Genomic DNA, 18,186 nt, shown 5'->3' on the forward strand with positions numbered 1-18,186 from the left:
TGACCCAGAGGAAGCGACCAGACGCAGGCATTCATACACAATTAAGTGATGATAATGATGATGATGAGGCACACTAACTTGACCTCCCCTTGTCTCGGCTTGACGCGGATCGCGGCACGTTTCAGTCCCGCCGCTGTCGCTCAGTCCAGGACTTTCCCGTAAAAAAACAAACACGCCCCAAAACCCTCCGCTCTGTAAGGTCACCATCGCATCCTGATCCAAGAGTGATAAGGATCTTAAAGACACCCCAGAGAGAGAGAGTGAGCTCAGGCTCCAGCTCTCCAGTCGCTCTCTGGACCGACGGCTAAATCACCACTGGGAGGCCCTCGGACCTGCTTTCTCCAGCGCGCACGAGGGCCCGCGGCCCTCACCTTTGCCCCACATGAGCGGATTGAAGTTAAGTTCATTAAAGCTAAAATAGTTTCACTCGGAGTCTCTCACACACACACCCACACACAATTAATTTTCGTGGAAATACACAAGTCGTGTCAGCAAAACATGAGATTGGCTCCAGATGAAAAGACGGTAATCGGTTTGGATCGCTCTCTGCCACCGCACGCTGTGACTGCCAACAGAGGACACTCACTGCCAGATCTTTGTTTTCACGACGCGAGAGAAAAAGTTCAACCTCACTTATGACTAATAGATTAGGTCCTTTTTGCCCACAAACCAACAATGGTGCTTCTTAACATGGCTCAGTGGGACCATCAAAAAAAAGAAATCTCATTTCCTATAATAGTGTTTTTACTTGTGGAATACTTCCGTCTGGAGGAAATTACCTGGTTCAACAAAAAAACTGGTGTTTTTCTATTTAAGGTATACAGGTTCAGGATTATTGGGTTTAATACATCATATACATATCAAAGCAGCAGCGCTGGTAAGTGTTGGATGCACCGATCAGACACTTCTAATGCTGACTTTAGGAGGGAATAAGGGGAACAACACCGCGACAACTAGGTCTTTTTTTGTCAATATTATTAGAAAACAACATCCTTGTTCTCATGTCACCTAATACAAATGATTATTCCAATTGATGAGGTTTACAGATTTGTATTTGGGGAAGAGAGAGAATACTGAGTTGAGGTATCAGAATCTGTATCGGGAGGAAAAAACTAAATGTCTCGGAAACATGCTTCAGTAACTCTATATTTACATTTTGGATCTCCGTCAGCTCGTCTCACACACCAGGCCATGTTTTACTGACGGGCAGGAGAAACTGTCACCTCATAGTTCCTTCTTACAAAATGTAAGTTTTGCTCTTTTAGCACTATAATTTGTAGGTGACTAGAAGACAGGAAATGAACAAAAGGACATGATTTGGAGTATTTGACATTATAACTTCTGTCCAAAATCTCTACACTGCAAGCCTCATTCAGAGACTGGCCAGCAAAAAAAACACAACTATAAAAGGCGTGTATAAAGAGATGATTAGAGGACCTGCTAACAATATGAATCTAAAAAGCAGAGCTTGAGTCACATTTATACTGGACACGAGAGAAAAAGGTTTTCCACATTTCACAGCTCTCATGTCTCAAAAACTCCAAGAAACAACATTCAAGTAACTAACTAAGATTTATTAAACATGTTTAAAATGTAAAAATGTGACGATCGACTCACATACAGACGGGAATAAAAAAGACAAACGTGACAAGAGTTTAAAAGCAAAAATAAGACTTCCACACATTTACAAAGACTGTACAATATACACACACAAGTTGAAATCATGGAGAAAGTTCTCTTACGGGTGGCCCCGTACATGCCCGACACCAACTCTGTTCAAGACCCAAAGCTAGACTCAGGCTCACGTTCCCTCTCACGACAGGAGGGTGATGAGTGCGTCCAGAAACTTGCTCCGGTCCTCCGTCTTCAGTTCAATTACTGCAGAGAAACAAAACACGGGTCAGAATGAATGAATGCTGAAGGAAACAAGTGTTCACGTATAACAGCAGCCAATAAGGTAGTTTGGGATAAAAGATTCAGACGGGAAGGAGTCGAAATACTCAACAAATCTTATCCTGCATGTGTGAAGTTACATTAACGTTACAACCTCAACTAATGCACATCACAAACATCTCCTTTGTGACATGAGCGATAACTGAAGCTCTGCTTGAATTGAAGACGAGGCTGCCCCCTAGTGTCTGACGAAGAGACAACTCCCCCGTGTAAGGACTTTAATGAGGACCAGGACACGACACATGAGAAAAGTAAATGTCAGTCTTACTTGAGGTGTCGAAGTTGTCGTGAAGAGTTCTGGAGCTGGTGCTCTCTGCGGCTTTCTCGAACGCTCGACCGAAGAAACTGTGAGAGGACGGGGACACAAAGGTGGAGCGTTGAGGGAATGAGGCATTTCAGCCGCACGCTACACAAAGTGAGTCGATTAAATGATTAGTCCATCGCCAGAAACGTCAACTATCGTTTCTGTGATTCTTTTTAAGCAAAAATTCTCTGGTGTCAACTTCTCCGATGTGAAGACTTTCTGCTTTTCTCCATTTTATTTCATTGTATTTCTTTGCGTTTTGGTCTGAAGACGTAACCTTTGGTTCTTTACATCAACAGAACTAACAATCAAAATCTTCATTCTGTCTTGTATTTATTGAAGTCTAAGGAAAGGGAAGGATATTGGGGTGATTTATATTGTTTCATTATTGCAATACCAACTTAAAACACAGAACAAATCAGCAAAAGATGTGAGACAAAAGTATTATTTTATCTCTAAAGCATCACATTACATAGCAGGAACAGAATAGCAAAAACTATACCAGATATGTAATATTTGACTATTTAGTAATCTAAGATTTCGGGGTTATATTTTACACAAAAAAAAAATGAATGATGACAGATATTACCTATTAAGAATATTCCTTGCTCTGCTCACATCCCACATATTTAAAAAGAAAAAAGAAAAAGTGAGGTCTTACTTCTTCTTGTCAGATGTCTCAGACTCTGGCGGGATTCCCACGACAATCACGGAGCCCTTCTCCACGTCCTTGGGAGCAGCCATGATGAGAGGAAGCAGTTTGCAGCGCTTATTCCTCGTCTAGGCCACACAACAAAAAAAATAACACAACGAGTGAGGCCACCAGCGGTGCGTTTTTCAGAGCGAATCAAACCTCCTTCCTTCACAGCGCGATCCAGCCGACGGCAGTAAGACACTCACGGAATGGACAAAAGCCTTCAGGAGGTACTTGCAGAGCAGAGTCAAGGCCATGGGCTTAGAGAAGAGCTTCACGTCCGGTGTTCCCTACACGTGAAAGAGCAGCAGGGGGGAAAAGTGTTGAGTCGAGCAGCACGGATCTGCTGTTACAGTCGCATCATTCGGACACTCGTACCTCCATGAGGTAGCAGTAGAGGAAGGGTCCCTGCGACACGATGAGGTTGGTGCAGATGCAGCTGGCGACCGTCTGCTGGATGGCCATCAGCTTCTTCTTAGCCAGGTCAATGCCCGAGTGTAGACGGTCGAGGTTGCTCCTAAGAGGAAAAACACACCAATAGTTCATCTGACACAAGTATCCCCCCCCCCCCCCCCCCTCCTTCTTATATCAAATCGGGTCATAAACATTTAGACACGTTTACAGCTTTAAACCACTCGTCCTGGTCGTCTTATCAAACGCGGCCACAAACCTGGAAAGAGAGTCCAGAGCCTTGATGAAGTTGTCGCTGGCGCTCTCATCTTTCTCAGTGCTCTCCAGCAAGGCAGCGGTCGCATGCACCATGTCACTGGCCAGGAAGCGGTTCTTGAAGCCAAAGTGAACGCCAAATGTCTGGATGCGGATGTCCTTCATGCTGATGGAGGAGGGGGAAAAAAAAAAAAAAAAAAAAGACTAATCATTTCAGGCTGTCGGTCAATAAATGCTTCAGAGTGTCTTCAGGTAATCTCTGGATTCATACCCGTATTTATTGGAAGACTCCTCAATGACGTCCCTCAGGTTCTCTTTGATCGACATGTCCATGGAGTGGAATTTCTGCCTCACTTGCTTCAGAGGCAGCCTGTTGAAAAGCAAACGTCAGCCATTAAAACAAGCGAGGCAGCGCTACTTCACAAACAACGTACTGATGTCCAGGCAGCGGCCCTTCACCCCATGTCAGCGAGGAACTCCTGGAGCTTCTTTTGGCCGTTTAACGTCCACAGCTTGAAGTTGCACGACGTGTAGCAGGAATTACAGATGCTCTCGTACAGGGACCAGTGCTGGTAGAGGGCGAGACGGAGGCTGAAGAAGAGCGTTAAGGAAAACTACAAAAAATGAAATATAGTGATTTCTGCCACTAGGACACTTGAACGTAAAAAGGTAAACACTATAAAAGATCCACACCGACAACATGTCGGGTGATTTAAGGATACTCGTATTCAAAGGAGATCCTCATACAGTCGATGGAGAGCGAGTTCTCCTCGTCCTCGTTCCGGTGGTTATGTCGGGAAACGTGGCGCTGCATGGTGGCGATGTCCGTTACATACTTCATACTAGAAGATGAACCAGGCGGACAAGAATAACTCACATAAAGCAAATGCATCTTGCGATTCAATTCTAAGGAAAATCGATTGATGTTTTGGAGAACTACGTTTTGAAATATTGAAGATATTCTTACTGTGTGATTTTATCATGAACCCACTGGTCCGTCAGGCCAATGACGGCCCACCTGCAAAGACAAAAAACAACAACAAGATAGTCCACATCTAAAAGTCTGTGCAGTGCGCTTTCACAATTTGTATTACATTTAAAATAAAATCACATAGCTTACCACAGCATGTCCTTGGTGTCTTTGGTCAATACCCACGCCAACTCAAAGAACATCAGAGCAGCCTGACACGTGAAACACACGATTAAAACATCAGTATTAAAGGAATAATAACAGGATATGTAAAACATAAGTCAACATACAGCTGAGCATAATGAACTCTCAATTGTGTACAGAGATATTTAAAAAGGTCTACTCACAGAGGTCCCGTGATATTCATACTGCTCATAGTCAAACAAGATCTCCCTCCTGAGAAATGAGTGAAACATTAGTGTCAATTCAGAAATTGTAACGACTGTAATATGACAAACACCACTCCGCCTCCTTAAAAACACTTCACCTCCGTGCCTCCCACTCCCTCTTCGCTCGCTGCCTGTCGATTCTCCTCTCAACCGCCCCCTGCAACGACAAACGCAGTCACACAACCATTAGAGCCGCGTCGACACCCTTCTGAGTTATGTATTCAAAATACGCACTTCATCAAATCTCCGCCGTTTCCCAGACGGCTCCGAGCCTTCGGCACTCTCATTTCCAGAGTCTCCTCCTTCCTCGTCATCTTCATCTCGAAAGATGTCATCGTACGGAGGAACGCCGAGGTCATCGTCCTGTTTGATTAGCAGCTTGATCTGCGGATGAGATGACGGGGGTTTTCCAACAGAGTAAGCATGAAAGCACGATTTCCTTCCTTTGTTGTATCGCTCACAAAAGATAAAAACGGGAGGACGTGCTTTGCCACCGCACAAGCTAATAAAGACAAACGGCTGTTTGAGCTGAGTCGATCATTATGCATCACCTGGGAGTCATTGTAGACATTGACCACATCTACAGGCCGGTGAGTGTCACAGATGAAGAAGACGGAGTCATCATCCGGCTGCAGCGTCTCCAGAAGGTCAACATTCGCCCCGCAGTTGATGAGAACAAAATAGCGGAACTACAACACAACAAACACCAAGATTATACACTTAACAGTTTAAAGTGACAGTGGGGGGAAAACCTGGGTTCTCCCTTGCCCATCCTTCTGTCGTTTAGTCACACGTATGTTCGGGTCCGACTTGATCTCACCTGCTCTTTGTGTTCGAGGAAGGCCGTGCTGAGGTCCTGCCAGCCTGTCACTGGCACCAGTGTGTACTGGACCTGGTCACAGTGGAACAGCCCCTGGTGAAGAGACAACAACATTCAGCAATCACTCTTTCATTTACCAATTCATATCTGCAGTAGCACCGAGGATAAACTTTTTAACGTGTTTTTTAAGAGCTGCTAAAGTGTCACAAATAACTCATTTAATCTAAATGTATGAAGGGATAATACACTACTAACGTTACTTATCGATGAAGTAAAACGAAATACTAAACCGGTGGTCACTCATACAGCAGGATACATGAGTGACCATGTTATTCAGGGTATAACAGTAATGTTATGTTATCAGTGTGAACAGAGGTAGCAGGAGCTAATGTTTGCTAACAGTTAGCACGTTAGCTTACCTGTAGTATCTTACAGGCGCAGAGAGCGTCGATGTCTGACGCCACCAGGAGAGCGACTCTCTGAAAGCAAATGTTTAGTTAAAGGTAAACTATGAAATATAAATACGTTGCGTCTCAAACGGACTATAAAGTCCGCTGAGTAACGTTAACGCAAACAATACTTCATGGTTCAAGTTTCAGTTACCCTTCAACAACTCACCTGGTTGGCAACAACTTCATAGAATTCCTTCCTTATGTCCGTGATAAACATTTTCAAAAGATAAAAAAAGCTGTTAAGATGAGGACAGACCGGGTAAAATAACGCTAACGCGGCATGAACAGCGGGATGTTTTCGGGTTGCTGTCAGACACTGAGCTTTCTTTGCTGTTCCTTGTTGGAAATGTGGCGCCAAATCTGCACGTCACATCCAGGTCAGATTCCAACCAATCACTGAGAGGAAAGTAACGTACGTCATGTGTTTGAGGCCACGCCCCCCCAACTGAAGTCAACAAAGAGGAGAAACCGAGAAACCTGTAAAAAAAAAACACGCAACCAGTTTGTACTGATTACCGCGACAGTATTCCCGGTACTTGTACTTTACTCAGGTATTTCAAATGTGGTGCTACTTTATATACTGCACAAACATTGTACTCTTTACTCGACTACATTTATCCGACAGCTTTAGTTTGACTTTGTATAATACATTATTAATACAAAAACATAGATCAACTTATAATTATGACATAGAATTATGGGGTAAGCTACACATCAGTATATAAAGTAACTAAAATAGTCTCCACCTTTACCAGCTGCATCAATAGAGTTAAGAACATATGAATGCATCATTAACTATAATCAAGTAATTTAATATGTGCGATTGTGAAATGGGCCGTCCTACAGGAGTACTTTTAGTACTCAAATACTTTAAGTGTATGTTGCTGCTAATACTGTTGTACTTTAACTTAAGTACAATTCAATCAATGCACTTTTACACTGTAGTATTGCTATTTCTACTTTTTAAACTATTGGAATACTTCTTCCAGGACTAGCTAATCCTGATTGTCAACAGTCAGAGGACTCCATCTTCCCCCCAATGCACCCCCACTCCCCTAAGAAATAATCCCACATTAAATGTTAAAACTATTGCTACTGCTTACTTACAAACGTGACATGAAAAAGTTGCCACAGTAAATTTCGTAGTGTCTTAACAGGTGCCTGTAATCATCACACATTTCTGAAAAAAATACGCAAAAGACAAGGTGTATTGCAAGATTATTTAGAAACATCGTTTAGTGTCACCAAAAGAGTCATTAAAAGCATCACAACATGTACAATCAGGGTATGGTTTCAGCACGAGCGGCTGCTATATGGTCCTACAAGCCAAGGCAAATCATGATGAGCGTGATGTAAATGAAGCAAACGGGCGAGTTCTAGCGTCATCCCTCGTCACGAACAGAAGCTCTGAAGGAGTCCAGACATAACTAACAACCCGATGCAGTATTCATCAACTGAAAATCACATCAAATCAATAGAAACCGATGGAAATGTGGGGATTTGGAAGAATTTAATGAAGAAAATATGTTGCTATCGAGCTGTAAAACATGCAGGATTTTTCTAATGGAATTTGTCTGAAAGAGCCCTCTAGAAAGCCAAGTGCCAACGAATATGATTCATTTTTTCATTAAATAACACAACCACATTTAATATAAACAAAGAAATATTCAAAATTCAAGTAAACTCCTACATGCCCCAAGACTAAACACACGTAGACCTGTACATCGTGTCATAAATACCAGTAAGATGGAGCAACTCGATTCAGAGATTAGTTGTCTCAGTTTGTAAAAATGTTTGATTTTTTTTACACTCTCTGTTGTAACTTTTACATGTTTCCACACAGAAATCTTCACATTTGACTCCATCGACTATAACATTTATGGAAACTACAGGTTTTTTTTCTGAGGTAAAGAAAGGCAGCATGCCACATTTAAACATCATGTCGTATCTTCCCAACTGAAAAGAAAAAAAAAAAAAGATGTAAAGATTAAAAACAAAAAGTTGTGTCCGCAACGCGACAGAGCGCTTACACCGTAACCTGCAGTCCACACTTCATTCCTTAACAAAGTCAAGTAGTAAACAAAGGCACGCGGTCATCTGTTTGGTCGGAAACCTCTGTGATCCGGCTGCTCTCAGCCCGACTCACAGCGGTGAGCTAAAGTGCTCAGACCCTGCAAAACCATGTCATGTCTGCGGGACATTTTGATGTTTTCTTTTACAATTGAAAACCAACCTAACAAACACAAAAAATATTAAACAGAAAGGCGAGTTAACATAAAATCATAACTGAATCACAGTTAAGTGTTCACTGCCTTCAATGAAAGTTGATGAAAACTACCAGGAAACTTTACGAGCCAATAAAATGAACAGGATAGAAAACCTGACCAGCAGGAGCACTGAGAGGCTAGCACCATCACCTGGAGAGGTTCCAGTCTGACCTCACTCAGGTTCATCAGAAAGACCCCCCCCCCACCACCACCTTCCTTTCCAGTCATATTGGCTGATGGTGGCAGACGTGCTGTCCAGTCAGAGCAAAGGTGGGATCATTGTTCTCGTTTATCACGACGCAAGTGCACAGCAAAGCAACGCAGAAACCGTGAGAGGAGCTGCTACATCGGCACGATATACTGAGGGCTGAGCATGTGAACCCTGTCCAGATATTAATCAAACAATCTGTGCATGGAAACATTCAGCAGAATATAATACAGGACGACAGACAGTAGAGCGATGCTCAGATCAAAGATATGAAGCTGACCGCGTGGATTTGATCAACCTGCTGAACACATCAAGGTGCTTTCAGAGAGGCGGGGGCCTTACGTTGATACGTGTATTTACATTTCACCAAACATTCTGGTGATATGAAGTATTTCTGTCGTTGTTGTCAACAAGTCAAAAAACAAACCAACGAATGAATTGATCTTTCAAACAAAGCCCGACATGTCTTATTCATCGGCGCCATAGACCTCCATTGTTAATGTCAATGTATATTACTGCGCAGCTGAAACTAGTCCCCAACAAATGCCCTATTTACTCCTGATTGCGTAATGTTTACTCACAACTACAGTGCCCAGCTGGTTTAGTAAATTACGCAGGCTTTTTTGATTTGTTTTTAAGATATGAAATATATCACATTCAGGTCTCGTGATCCCACCTGAACCAGCTCCATCTGCTGAAGAAGACTTGGAGATGCAGCTGGAAGCTCTCAGTCATTAACAAGTGGATATTTTTAAGCTTAGACTAAAATTACAATTATTTTCCTCATCCAATATATCAATTATGTCTTAAATTCATTGATAACTTAATTTAGTCCGTTAAATGTCAGTAAATTATTTAAAAAAACATAATTTTTAAAAGATACAAATTGTTCGTTTTGTGTTACCAACAGTCCAACCCTTGATTATTAAATTCCCAACAATAAAAAAGCAGCACAAATTATTACATTTCAGAAGCTGGAACCACCGAGTGTTTGGCATCATTGGTTGATAAATAAAAAGAATAGAAGAACATAAAAGATCGAACAATCATCAAAAGCATTATCGATTAATCGCCAAATCGTTTTTTCGGCAACAGGTTGAGCTCCGATTCTCTTCTCTCTATATTGTTTCCCCGAAAGGTCTGAACGAACATCAACGCATGGACGTCAAACACTGAAGACTTTCCTTTAACCTGCTTGTTGAAAAAAAGAAAAAGAAAAAACAATCACCAGATAAGTGTCCTTACGCGAGAAAGCCGCTGTTGTGAGTGCGAGTGTGTGTGTGTGTGTGTGTGTGTGTAGGGCCTTATGCAACATAATAAACGTCATGGTATTCACCAGGCCCTCCAATGCTAAGAACCTTTATATGGAATATGACGTCTGTTCTTTATGTAATTGTTAAACTGGGGGCGTTTCTTACAGCAACTCTCAAGTGTTTCACACATCCCCACGATACAGTTAGAATGACGGACGACAAACGATAGATATTGGTGAACTGGCCGGCCGCGGGGCGATAGGATGCAACGATAAGGATTACCAGGTAACCCGGTGTGAGTGACACCAGTAGCGGTTGCGGCTGCTCTAAAGAGGCAGGATGTAGTTGGAGTTGGCCAGCTTGCGCTCCTGCGCGGCGGGAACAGTCTCTCTGTGACGCAGAGGTCTGTGGCAGTCGGCGTCCTGAAGAGGAGGGTAGTGCTGACGGTAACACAACCAGGCGAAGAGGAGGCCCAGCAGAGAACCCACCAACACGTCTGAGAGAGAGAGAGGAGAGGACACACGCGTGTGAGGAGTTTCCTCCCACAGCTTCACAAGAATAGTTCTAAAATATATATATATAAATATTTTCTAGCTAACGTTTTGGGAGAGTATCAACTCTAAGAGAGACGTTTGAGGCTATGAGATTCAGTTTATGTAACACTTAAGACAAGCTTCAAGTTACTTAGTTGTTGTCGTACACACAACAATCTCAGAAAAAGCATTTGTCGTTGGAAACGAAAATCATTGATCTCAATATTCATTAAATATGTATAAAGACAAATTAAAGCAAATAAAAAAAAACTGAATCTAAGACATAAAATAGTGCGAGTTACAATATAGGGATAAGACAATAGATGGACATAGTGTGAGATATACATTGGACTCAGGGGGACAAGTTCAAATCTGAGCCTGCCGCAGACTTTCCCTGAGCTCACAAACCCTGAGATACACAACGTGTAATGAGCATTCAACACATTACATATTCACGTGCAACTAAATGCTGATACAAGAGGAGTTAGATTTCTGAGCGGCAGCGAGGACGCAGAGCTCAGTGACTGGAGGGGCACCGAGGGTTTTATACGGGCTGCCTGTCGGGAGAGAGGTCGTGTGAATACATGGCAGCAGGATACGAGTGTAATAAATCTAAGAACAATGTGGACATTTCAACATTTGACTTTTAGTCCTTCCTGGTTGAGTTAATGTTTTACAGATTTAAAAAGGTAAACACTCTGGTTTCCTTTTCAAAAAGGTATCAAAGTTCAAGAGTTTTCCCATCTGGAATGAATTTCATATTTTAGTAGATGGATATGTGTCGTTACAAAATAATTGCTGCATTAAAGTAAAGCAAACAATGATAATAATAGCAATATTAATAATAACTCAGTATAAATCTTATGTTCAACGCCACAAAGGTTTGTAGCCATAATGAGGCGTTGCATTTGAACTGAGAGCAGTTACCAGAGTCCAGAGACAAGTCGAAAAAATAAAAGGTCACCAGTGTGGATGAGGTAATACTGCCGTACAGGCTGGTGGAAGTCGACTAAAGGAAATAACAACTCTCATTCAAATGATCCCAGCAATCGCCCCCGGTGAATTGTGTTGCCTTTCTTCACACATGCTCTTTCACCGTTTTCCCTTTGAATCATCGTCCTTTTTTTTGTTTTCTGTTGTTTTTACATGACTGACGTTCTCTGTGACTCTGACCTTGCCAGTGGTGTTTGTAGTCGCAGGTTCTGGAGAGGGCGATGACCGTAGCGACGAGTAGCGGCGTGAGGAAGGCACACAGCCGCCACGCTCGGCCTTGGCCCGCTGTGCTGAAGCAGCGAAGCTTTCCCGCGACGTACAGCGCTGTGAAACCCAAACCTGCAAAGGCAACTGGGGGGCCGAGGAGAAAGGAACGAAAGGGGCGATCAGAGCCGGAGGACGTTATTTTACACAGAATCAGGGAGAACACAAAGAGAAAACAACAGAAAAGAGGAGGATTACAGATGGAGATTGGGATTCTCTCATGCTCATGTAACAAGATAAGAGCCTGGAGGATAAAATACACTTATATACATGAACCACTGTCCCTCCCACTTTGTGCTTTCCTCGTTGCCTGCTGATGAAAGCGTAACAGCTACAGTCAGAGGCATTATCGAGCGTAAAAAGGCCCTTACAGGAAGAGTGCCCGCTGGGAAAGCTCTTCCTGCCCTCCATGACAACATCTGGGTCACCGCTGCAGCGCAGCTCCAGGTTCATCTGACCGTCTGGGAAACAGCGATAGAAGAAGTCGGGCCGTGGCCTGATGGAGGAGGGGGGGGGGGGCAAACAGAGAGAGGCCGGATTTAGGCTTTTTATCCCACTGGGTTTCTGTCTCACTGACCCTCTTTTGTGTTTGTGTACAACGATTACCTGCCAACAACGAGTTTGATGACGTTGGTGAAGACTCCGTTCAGCACCAGAGTCAAGGTCACAGCTGGGGGACAAAGGGAGACGGAACGGAATCATGAAAATGACAAAATACAAAAAAAATGTCGACATTTCTTTTAGATGACGTCTGTGTGCAGCTGTCTCACCCAGCGAGGCCTCCTTCAGATCTCCTCGCTCCGTCGTCTTCAGGAAGGTGAAGACCAGGATGATGATCAGCGGGGTGAAAACCGCCACACTCTGACCAAAACAAGAGGAGAGGGTGATCACTTAATGTCCGTCTGGAAGCAGGTGTACACATTAATGTGTTTGTCCGTGATCAATGTTAACCACAGTAAGAGGAAGGATGAGAGTTCAGATACACCCGTTGTCGTCGTCAGGAATGAAATACTAGTGGAACAAACTGAAGCGAGGGATTCATCTGAACTCAGACGGATTACTCACAAACATAAGAGTGGTGGGCACGTGGTCTCTCGCCACACGATGGAACTTATACAACCACATCTCCTCTGGCTGGATCTCCCGGTAGAAAGGAGACAGCTGCTCCGTCACACTGCAACAACATAAAAAAGAGGGCTGTGTTTTATTTTCTCGCGTCATTAAAAACAATGCCCGCCTTCTTGAATAACAGATCCATAAAGCAGGGTTGTAAATGATCGGATGCACACTTACAGGAACACGAGCAACAGCGCCAGCCGGATGGAGACTTCCGACAGGAAGCCACGAAGCAGCCTCCTCTTCATTTTGTTTCTTGGAGTGGACTTCAGTCAACAGCAAACATCGTCACTCCACTTCCATTTAACTTAACTAGGACTAATGAAGATATGAGGTTAAGTTTAAGCCATTAATTAGCTTGTTACAGTAAATCTAATGACTACATATCAGTGAAATAGTACAAATAACTCTCTCTATCATCCTGAAGGAAAGAAAAAAGGCCCTCCACCCCCATTCAGGTTCTCTTTCTGTATTTGTGCCGATCCTTTTTTCAGGATAGTGTAAGAAAGCAGAGACTAAAGTCACCCGACATCTTGCTGACACTTGTGTTATTTTTGTTAGGATGTGATATTTATATAAGCCAGGAACAAGTCATTATTACCCCTTAAACATGGTCTGTAAAGATAAAGTGACGCTCCTGAATTTGACCATTGTGTCAAGTGTCAGTGTAAAACAAAGGGATAATATCCTTGTGGTCTTATGAAACACATCAGAGCCTCCCTAGAATTCAAACCCCGCAGACTTTCTCCATGACCTCCATACAGCCACATCAGCAGTCGTTATTGACCCTTAGTCAATTATTGTCTCAACAAATAAAAGGAAAAAAAAAAAAAAAACGGAACAAAATGAGGAAAATATTCTGCTTTTATAAAGTGTCTCCACTACTTCTACTCTGAGTGTATCTGGTGAAATACTGGTGAAGCTATGTTGAGTTTCTTGAAGCTTTGCCTCTGTGAAGCACCTGCTGTCTGTCTAAAAGCTGCTATAAAGGCCAACATGCTGCACCGGCGCCCTCCTCCTCTAGGTGATGGACAGATTTAAAACTGTTGTTAAATTGCATAAAAACATTAAGTCTGATTTTTATGATAAAAATATTAAATGCACGTCTTCTGACAATACACAGGACAAGGCTAAAGCTAACATTAGGTCCCTGTGTTGTAGAAACGAGATGTTAGCAGACAAAGCTAAGCTAAGCTAGCAACATCTGTCAAACAAGACATCTGGCCCATTTCCGCGTTGTCAAACAGGGGATTCCAGCTCCGTTACTAACCTTTAACGGGTCGTTATTTTACCTCTTCGTGCTCATGTTAACGTGCACCGTTAACGTGAAGCGGGCCTCCACACCCTCTGTTTGTGCCGACGGTCAGAGTCGCATATTTGAGGACTTGAGGGGAAACAGGGATGCCACGGAGGAGATGAGCGCCTCGTAAAGCTAACGGCTACGTCTGAGGTACTTCTGGTTTGGTATTTTCAAAGTAAAAGCATTTAAAACGTAGAAATGTACTGTGAGAAAATAACCTCAATTCAAGATCCACTTTCTCGCTTGTTCTGGTTATCTCGACCGTACCACACTGTTTTAGTCGGTAGATTAAACTAAACATATAAATTGTGTTTTTTATTGGTATTAAATCTTATTTCTAAATACATCATTCAGAGTTTGAATCACGTTACAGATAAAATGCATTTTGATCTCTGTATTAAATGTGTTTGCTACTATATACGGTATAACTCACATTTACAATATTACCTAATAATAATCAGTTATTATTTAGCATAATCAATTTCATTACATGGCATGTACACTTGTAAGAATCAGAATATATATACTAATAATTGTATTAAAAAGGCCCTATAGATTAAACGAGCTTGCTGTGTGACCACAGGGGTTGTAAATACCAAGTCACTTTTTTATTCCGTAAACTCTGGAGTTTATCTAAATTACTAACAAAACTAAAAACATGGTATTTGACTCGGGAGTACAAAACTGGAAAATGTGGGAGGTCTTTATTTTGTATAAACCGGAAATGGTCATGTATGTAATTGTATCTGTCTTGACATGTGGATGCAAAAAGCCACGTCCACTTAAAGCCATCTAGAATGAATGAATTTTATCTTCCCATGAAAAAAAATCTAATGAATTTTTGTGTTTTAAATCACATGCAGTACCAGATCGTTTATTAACTGCATCACTTTTTACTACAGGCAGTACTTTCATTTTGGTAAACACCTAACCATTAACATCCATAATAATAATGAATTGCATTATCTCTAGTACGCTTGGAATCAACATTATTTAAATTGGTCCTAACGTGTTGATTTTTCATCACATATTAATATTATTTCAAAGTAGTTGACTGAATGTTAAAATAAACCCCATACAGCGAGAGTGTTTCACTGAGACAGAGTACAGCTTTATTAAAGTCAAACTTCAGGCATGTCTGAACTCTTCAAACTCAACTTTAGAATGAAAAAGGACAGAATCAATATTCTCAAATAAAAAGACAGTCATGTACAAAAAGAGTGTCGTCTCAACAGTCACACACATTTAGAAGCAGAATTGTACAGGCAAAAAAAAATGAGAGCGCACGCCACAGTAACATGATTCTATGCAAGTTCAATGCAAACTATTTACAAGTTCTTCGACAATATGCAGTATGCAGTAACACAGGTCGAACAGTAATCAACATGGTATTTTGTGTTCATCCACGTTTTAATTGAAGCAACACCAAGAGAGATAGATATGACCCCAGTTAGAGTTACTGTAAGTAATTTTACTACAAGTAAAAAGAGATGAGTGCTTATGAAGGTGAATTATTTATTCATGTATTCAAACACTATTTCTGCTCGGACAGCATGTCAATTAAAGGAGCCAGTCGGCCACATTGCACAAACAAAAGACGTCACAGTGAACTGAAACATACCCGTTGACATACAAGGGAGGGGGGGCTCCATCCTAAATTTAAGTGTATATAAAAAAAAATTATAATAATCCTGGACATTTAAAACAAAACAAAAAAATCCTCCTCGGGTGTATTTAAGGGTCACTTAAATGAGAGCAAACATGCGGTCTCTTTAATAACAAATGTGGGCACTACAATGAGAAGAAACCAACATAAAACGTCCACAAGAAGCATTTTAAGAGAATGAAACGATTCACGCTGTAATACTGCTGCGGGATCAGCTGGGAAGGGCAGGAGAGGACAAACTGGCACAATGATCATGCGATCTGCGGGTGTAAAAAAAAATAGTAAAATAAAGGCTGTCACTAAAAAAATAGACTCTCCAACTGAAGTGGATTAAACCAGTGTCTGATGTTGGAAGCGTGCATTTCTGCTGAACAGGCACCTTGACAGAAAAAAAAAGGCTTTAGGAGCAGTTCTATAATCACAACTCAAGACGTTCTCTCTGAAGCCGCAAAACACAAGAGTCAAGAAAGCCTGCGGTCGAATAATCATACGTGTAAAAAAACAAAACAATAATAAATAATAAAAATGAAGAAAATTCAAGTTTACACACGCAGACCGTTTGTAGTTTGTTGTAAAAGTGACTTAAAGATGCACCTTCCCCGATACTGAACACCTAATTCTTAAAAAGTTTGTCTCTGAATGAGAAGAGTTTGGCAAATCAGACAGCAGCAAGAAATCATCAAGTAGAGTCTTTTTCTTTTGTTCAGGAATCAACGAGAAAAAAAAAAAAAAAAGCAGCTTCCTAAAAAGGGTCAGTAATGACAGAATGAGGAAAGAAGAGCAGCTGTTGAATGCAGAAGAGTGCGCACAAATGAAACCCTCTGAAATACAGACGTTGAAGTACAAGATTAAGTGCCTCTGTTATCCATGTGTGTGTGTGTGTTTAGCATATTAAAGTCCTCCACTCAAAAAACGGTTTTGCTTATTGTTACTTGACTTCAATGTGCAGAACGATGCATGTGCAGCGTGGCCCCAGAAGACTATTCTGCATTCAATGCCCCCCCCCTCCTTTCTTTAGTCCTCTTTCTGAAAGAGTTTCTCTCTGTTTATCAGGTACAATGAGCTAAAACTAATGCAGTCTAACACAACAGTCAACGCAATGAATCCTCCTTCACGAACCTCTACAGACAAGTTTCAGCAACCTGATGTGCTGCAGGGCCGTCGTGTCAGACTGCATCAGTTTGAGCTCATTGATCCTAATAAACTGGAGACTGACTGAATGCGATCGCTGCGTGCGCTGAGAGCCTAAATGTTCTGAAATTATTTGGAAAAATTGGCACAGTTTTACCCTGTAGCTCGACTCTAAAGGCCGACCACGACGACAGGCTTTAAACAAAAAAAAGAAAGGAAAATAATAATTAAGGGCACAAACATACTTTCAGGTAACCGGGGTTGAATCATCAAGCTAATGTCTGAGACATGTTTACAGAGAAACTTCCTTGAGTCCAGGCTTGAAAGAAAAACAACCCCCCCAAAAAAAAGCACAAACACTGCTGTGAAACTGAAACTTTACATTCCTATATTGAACTGCTTCACACTGCTTTAAAACACCAATTACAGTGAGTCACGATACAGGTCGATGAGCAGCGGCTGTCACCAAAGTGTGGAATCATTACACCCAATGTGAAAACAAACTAAAACGTACGCAATGACTAAATACAGATATATTGTGTAAAACTCCCCGTGTTTCCTTTTTTTTTAAATTTCTATTTCACCTACACCGTGGTGGAGGAGGGGAGACAAACTACTGCACTGGTGTTTGAAAAAGAAATTGGTATAAAATGTGGTGCAATAAATACACAAGAATTTGGATTTTGACGGATGAGCGATTAAAAACACTGTACAGAAGTTTGTACATCATACTGGACTGTTGTTATACCATTACGTCTTTACACAAAGCCCAGCCGGGAGGACGTTCTCCGGGTGGGAAAGGAAGAAGTGCGTCTCGAGGACACTGCAGACTTTTTCTGTACGAAGCCGGGCTGGCAGTCACTCCTACTTGTGCCAAAAGAAAGCAGCAGCGCTTAGGCCACTTTCCTTAAAATAAAAAATAAAAAAAAACAGGCCCAGCAACTCGAGAGAAAAAGAAAAGAAAAAGAGTTTCAACACAGTTATAATTCAGACGTTACTACAAGAAGAGGTATCCATTTTGAAACACTTGTCTTATGTTCTTTTAATACACATTTCTGTATATGTACGATCTAGCTAACTTGTGTAAAGACAAGCCGTGTAAAAGTGCTTTTCAGGAAAAGTTTGGCAAAACAAAAAAACAAAATAAAACAAAGAAAGCGGTCACAGTACACGACGTTACTGAAACGGACTGCGTCTGGGCAGTAGT

General features: G+C 41.8%; 2 protein-coding genes across 3 annotated transcripts; both read right to left on the reverse strand.

The window, feature by feature from the left end:
- Positions 1-1,630: 1,630 nt before the first annotated feature.
- cdc45 (CDC45 cell division cycle 45 homolog) lies at positions 1,631-6,568 on the reverse strand. Its single transcript, XM_079161150.1, has 18 exons — positions 6,415-6,568; positions 6,216-6,275; positions 5,797-5,889; positions 5,528-5,665; positions 5,211-5,360; positions 5,075-5,133; positions 4,935-4,983; positions 4,738-4,799; positions 4,585-4,635; positions 4,340-4,459; positions 4,077-4,208; positions 3,889-3,987; positions 3,622-3,783; positions 3,330-3,468; positions 3,158-3,241; positions 2,919-3,037; positions 2,222-2,298; positions 1,631-1,878 (listed from the first exon to the last, which is right to left on the reverse strand). The coding sequence occupies exons 1-18, from the start codon at positions 6,463-6,465 to the stop codon at positions 1,814-1,816; spliced, it is 1,710 nt and encodes a 569-aa protein (XP_079017276.1). The 5' UTR covers positions 6,466-6,568; the 3' UTR covers positions 1,631-1,813.
- Positions 6,569-7,456: 888 nt separating this feature from the next.
- Positions 7,457-14,284, reverse strand: plpp5 (phospholipid phosphatase 5). Of its 2 annotated transcripts, none has more exons than XM_079161157.1 (8): positions 14,175-14,284; positions 13,060-13,200; positions 12,832-12,940; positions 12,537-12,627; positions 12,373-12,436; positions 12,138-12,262; positions 11,683-11,853; positions 7,457-10,472 (listed from the first exon to the last, which is right to left on the reverse strand). In XM_079161157.1, exons 2-8 carry the CDS (start codon positions 13,128-13,130, stop codon positions 10,303-10,305), a joined length of 801 nt encoding a protein of 266 aa, XP_079017283.1. In that variant the 5' UTR covers positions 13,131-13,200; positions 14,175-14,284; the 3' UTR covers positions 7,457-10,302. The 2 variants fall into 2 exon arrangements, with proteins under 2 accessions (XP_079017283.1, XP_079017282.1); XM_079161156.1 differs by having other exon boundaries at positions 14,153-14,278.
- Positions 14,285-18,186: the final 3,902 nt, after the last annotated feature.

Source organism: Pholis gunnellus (assembly GCF_910591455.1).
Source record: "Pholis gunnellus genome assembly, chromosome: 6".
Taxonomy (NCBI): Eukaryota; Metazoa; Chordata; class Actinopteri; order Perciformes; family Pholidae; genus Pholis; species Pholis gunnellus.

Coding starts and splice junctions, on each gene's coding strand:
- cdc45 (XM_079161150.1), bottom strand. CDS start 6,465: ATGTTTATCACGGACATAAGGAAGGAATTCTATGAAGTTGTTGCCAAC. Junction 2,299..2,918: donor GAGACATCTGACAAGAAGAA/GTAAGACCTCAC, acceptor GTCCTCTCACAG/TTTCTTCGGTCGAGCGTTCG. Junction 1,879..2,221: donor CGACAACTTCGACACCTCAA/GTAAGACTGACA, acceptor GTTTCTCTGCAG/TAATTGAACTGAAGACGGAG.
- plpp5 (XM_079161157.1), bottom strand. CDS start 13,130: ATGAAGAGGAGGCTGCTTCGTGGCTTCCTGTCGGAAGTCTCCATCCGG. Junction 12,437..12,536: donor TCTGAAGGAGGCCTCGCTGG/GTGAGACAGCTG, acceptor TTTGTCCCCCAG/CTGTGACCTTGACTCTGGTG. Junction 10,473..11,682: donor CTACAAACACCACTGGCAAG/GTCAGAGTCACA, acceptor TCTCTCTCTCAG/ACGTGTTGGTGGGTTCTCTG.